At 36.1% G+C, this 4,647-nt stretch overlaps 1 protein-coding gene across 1 annotated transcript; it reads left to right on the top strand.

The window, feature by feature from the left end:
- Positions 1-811: 811 nt before the first annotated feature.
- LOC111893975 (ABC transporter G family member 1) lies at positions 812-4,158 on the top strand. Its single transcript, XM_023890048.3, has 7 exons — positions 812-1,130; positions 1,337-1,416; positions 1,517-1,981; positions 2,078-2,164; positions 2,264-2,389; positions 2,964-3,158; positions 3,257-4,158. The coding sequence occupies exons 1-7, from the start codon at positions 830-832 to the stop codon at positions 4,019-4,021; spliced, it is 2,019 nt and encodes a 672-aa protein (XP_023745816.1). The 5' UTR covers positions 812-829; the 3' UTR covers positions 4,022-4,158.
- Positions 4,159-4,647: the final 489 nt, after the last annotated feature.

Genomic DNA, 4,647 nt, shown 5'->3' with positions numbered 1-4,647 from the left:
ATCGTGGGTGGGATATCTCGTCTCATGAGTCTTCAGCTGCCTCGATGCATACGCTATCACATGCCCCCTCTGCATAAGTACTGCACCCAACCCCGATATCGATGCGTCACAATACACCACAAAATCCTCCATCCCTTCCGAGAGAGCTAACACTGGGGCATCGCATAATATCTGACGAAGTGTCTTGAATGAGGCCTGCTGCTCCGGGCCCCAACTGAAAACCACACCCTTTCGGGTCAGGCTGGTGAGAGGAACAACAATCCTGGAGGGGGCATATCACAGTTTGTAACACGTCATGCCTAACAACAACGTTAAGAGACTTTTCGTAACGGCGAATTGAAGCCACGCCTCACGTCTTGGCGCGCGCCATGACGCGCCTTTTAGAACACAAATTTTATTATATACATTTCATCAAATTGGGATATTTTTCTAGTATCTTAACATCGTAACATCACGACGAATATTGTTAGAACGATATCGTTATCGATATAACGAAATAATTCATTCAACTAAAGCTCTTGTGTGGTCAATACTTCACATGCATTTTGGTATATATATGTATGGCGGCAATCATGACACGTGGTTACCTTAACCTTTTATATATACTCAAGAAATACTTCGTTTTTAACAAGCAAAATCTCTCTCTCTCTCTCTCTCTCTCTCTCTCTCTCTCTCTCTCTCTCTCTCTCTCTCTCTCTCTCTCTCTCTCTCTCTCTCTCTCTCTCTCTCTCTCTCTCTCTCTCTCTCTCTCTCTCTCTCTCTCTCTCTCTCTCTCTCTCTCTCTCTCTCTCTCTCTCTCTCTCTCTCTCTCTCTCTCTCTCTCTCTCTCATGGAAAATTCTTACTTAGAAACACAGAGTCCCCAGGAGGTGGAGATCACATTCCTTGCACCGATACTACAATGCCCTGAAGGAGTTAGACCTACCACTTGCAGTAACGGTGAAACCAAATGTAACACCAATGGTCTCTCTTTGACATGGAACGACTTGTGGGTTACAGTGCCTGATGGAACAACTGGTGGGCACCGGTCGATACTTCAAGGTGTTACAGGGTATGCCAGGCCTGGGGAGATCCTAGCTATCATGGGTCCTTCGGGCTGCGGCAAATCCACCCTACTTGATGCCTTAGCAGGTGTGCATAAATATATATATACGAATTCAAGAAAACCAGAACTCTATTAAAAACATATATAGTTCTCTCCACGGATCTCACGTATAGCAACAAAATGCAAACTTTTAATCTCTTCCGCAACGAACTAAAGACATTATGAATTTATGATTAATAAGTAATAGATCCTATTTTGAGAAATAAGTGTTCAATTAATATATTGCATGCAGGGAGACTAGACTCAAAGACTAGACATAATGGTGACATTTTAGTTAATGGATTCAAAAAAACATTAGCATATGGAACATCTGTAAGCCCCAATAATTAAACATCTATCTTTTTATAATCTACTTTCATCAATTTTGAAATGATAAAATGGGATTAATTAATTATATGCAAATATGATGCAGGCGTATGTGACGCAAGACGAATCACTTATCCAAACACTTACTGTCCGAGAAAGTGTCTACTATTCCGCGCAGCTCCAACTACCAGATTGCATGTCAAAAGCCGAGAAGAAAGAGAGAGCTGAAATCACGATAAGAGAGATGGGCCTTCAAGATTCCATGGACACAAGAATCGGAGGGTGGGGAGCTAAAGGCCTGAGTGGAGGCCAAAAGAGACGAGTTAGCATCTGTATTGAAATCCTAACTCGCCCTAAGCTACTCTTCCTTGATGAACCAACAAGTGGTCTTGATAGTGCGGCTTCATATTATGTGATGAGCCGAATCGCAAAACTTGATCAACATGAAGAAAGGACAATTATCGCATCCATTCACCAGCCTTGCAGCGAAGTCTTTGGGCTTTTCCATAATCTCTGCCTTCTTTCTTCTGGAAGAACTGTTTATTTCGGGAACGCTAACTATGCGCAGGAAGTAAGCACATGTTGAGTTCTATCTAATCTGTTTTCATTGAACAAACGTAATTTCGAAAATCATGAGCTAATCTTATGTATCATTGCTTTGACGCAGTTTTTTGCTTTGAATGGCTTCCCTTGCCCCAGTTTCCAAAATCCTTCTGATCACTTTCTTAGAACAATAAACAAGGATTTTGATGAGGTATATTCTTTATAGAACACTTTCGGCTAATTTGTCATAACTAGGTATATGGTTTTTATTGTGTGCATGTGATTCGAAGATCTTTTTTGAAATTTATAGGATATCGAACAAGGTTTGTCTGGAAGGAAACCTGCTGAGGAAGTGATTAATACCTTGATAGATTCATACAAATCATCTAGTACTTACCAAGAAGTTAGCAATGGAGTTACTGAAATATGCAAGAAGGTGAGCTACAACAAAAATTTAATACTACTAAAAAGAGTTGTACCATTCTAAAATCCGGATTTTTCAACTTGGTTTGGCTAAAAGTAACAACAATAAAATTCAAAAAAGTGTGGACATTTAATTATTATAGACTAGTTTATAACCGGTAGGAACCATGGTTATAAAATTAATTAAACTTTTATAGTAAAAATTCAAAATTATTAATCAATTATTTTAAATAAATTATTAATTTAAGAGATATTTTTTTAGTTATGCGAAATTATAATCATTGATTCAAATAAATATGTAAAATTAATTTTTAATATATATTAGACATTTTTTATTTGTGAATTAATGAAAACATAATATAAAATTTAAATTTTAAAATAGAGAATAAATATATTGACAAATAACATCACATAGGTCTAAAAAATTTAAAATGGAGAACTAATATATTAAGAAGTGGTAACACATTAATTAAGAGGTTTAATATGATAACACATGGCAAAAGAACTAGTGTTTTATTAGTATAGGGATTGATAGGTTTGTGGTAACACAACTATTAAGTTGAATAACTTCATTGTCATTTTCTCAGGGAGATGGAGCATTTGATAAAAAGAAAAATCATGCTAGTTTCTCAACTCAATGTTTCGTACTCACGAGGAGATCTTTCATGAACATGCATCGCGATCTTGGCTACTACTGGTTGCGCCTTGCTATCTACATAGCATTGTCATTAGGTCTTGGAACACTCTTCTATGATGTTGGCTCAAACTACAATTCAATTCAGGTGAAAAAGCAATCTTCCTTTATCTGATACAACCATATAATCATTCTAAATCATGCACCATTGATTTTAATTATATATGTATGGATAAAAACTTACAGGCTAGAAGTTCGATGCTGATGTTTGTGGCCACATTTTTAACATTCATGGCAATCGGTGGATTCCCCTCGTTTGTAGAGGACATGAAGGTCTTCGAACGTGAAAGATTAAATGGACATTATTCAACTAGCACATTCGTTATAGCCAACACGCTATCTTTAACACCATACTTGTTGCTAGTATCGGTGATTCCTGGGGCCTTAGCATACTACCTAACAGGACTTCGTGAAGGGATTCATCACTTTGCATATTACACATCCGTACTGTTTTCTTGTATGCTGCTAGTTGAGAGCCTAATGATGATTGTCGCGAGTATTGTTCCAAATTACTTAATGGGAATCATAGTAGGAGCGGGGATCCAGGCCTTTATGGTCTTAGGTGGCGGGTTCTTTCGCTTACCCAATGATTTACCTGATCCTTTTTGGAAATACCCGTTGTATTATGTTGGATTTCACAAGTATGCTTATCAGGGATTGTTCAAGAACGAGTTTGAAGGAGTACAGTTTGTATATAGCGAAGAAGGAGTGGAAAAAGTGGTGGATGGAGGGTATATATTAAGAGACACATGGCAAGTTGAAATGGCCTACTCAAAGTGGGTCGATTTGGGGATCATATTAGCGATGGTGGTGATTTCTCGGTTTTTGTTTTTCGTTATAATAAAAATCGTTGAGAATGTTAAACATATTTTAAGCGGTTTGATGTTTGTCACTCCCAAGAAGCAGATCACGCAAGTAATGGTGAATCCTCTTACGACACCTTCGCATTAAGTAGGGCGGCCTTAAGATTTGTAGGTTGTATCTGAATTTTCAAGAAGTCAAATTTTATAACTTTTGCCAAGTTTAGAATATGGGAAGTATCTGTAATAGTGTTTTATACAATAATATATACTAATATTAATATCTAAGCTATTTATACTAGTAGTTGGTTGAAGAATATAAATTTGGAAAAAAATGATTGTATAACCAAATAATTTGATTTACAAAATATACCAATGAATATATTACGATACTACAATGACATATGTGTAGTAATTTGTTTATTTGTTCTTTTAAAAGCATGCTAATTCTTAATTATATCACCGCATTTAAAAAAAAAAAAAAAAAAAAAAAAAAAAAAAAAAAAAAAAAAAAAAGAAAAGGAGTGGCAATAAATTAAACAAATTGCAAAAATTCTTTGTTTGTTTTGTGTTTCGTTGTCATTGGCCTAAGACTTCTGATCTTTCAGACATGTGAACTACATCAAAATGCTAAGCACTAAGACTATTAATACAGTTTACTCAAAAGAATATAATTAAGATCTAGATACAAATACAATGGCATTGGTCATTTAATCATGTCAAATCAACTTTTTCAACTAATGTTCATCAATGCAGTATCAACATTTTTCAACAGGC

The sequence above is a fragment of the Lactuca sativa genome, chromosome 7 (genome assembly GCF_002870075.4).
Source record: "Lactuca sativa cultivar Salinas chromosome 7, Lsat_Salinas_v11, whole genome shotgun sequence".
Taxonomy (NCBI): Eukaryota; Viridiplantae; Streptophyta; class Magnoliopsida; order Asterales; family Asteraceae; genus Lactuca; species Lactuca sativa.
This window is presented reverse-complemented; position numbering and strand designations above follow the sequence as displayed.

Excerpts from the sequence above, each read along its gene's own strand:
- LOC111893975 (XM_023890048.3), top strand. The coding sequence starts at position 830 with ATGGAAAATTCTTACTTAGAAACACAGAGTCCCCAGGAGGTGGAGATC. Across the intron at positions 1,417-1,516 it reads CATTAGCATATGGAACATCT|GCGTATGTGACGCAAGACGA; the intron begins GTAAGCCCCAAT and ends AATATGATGCAG. Across the intron at positions 3,159-3,256 it reads CAAACTACAATTCAATTCAG|GCTAGAAGTTCGATGCTGAT; the intron begins GTGAAAAAGCAA and ends AAAAACTTACAG.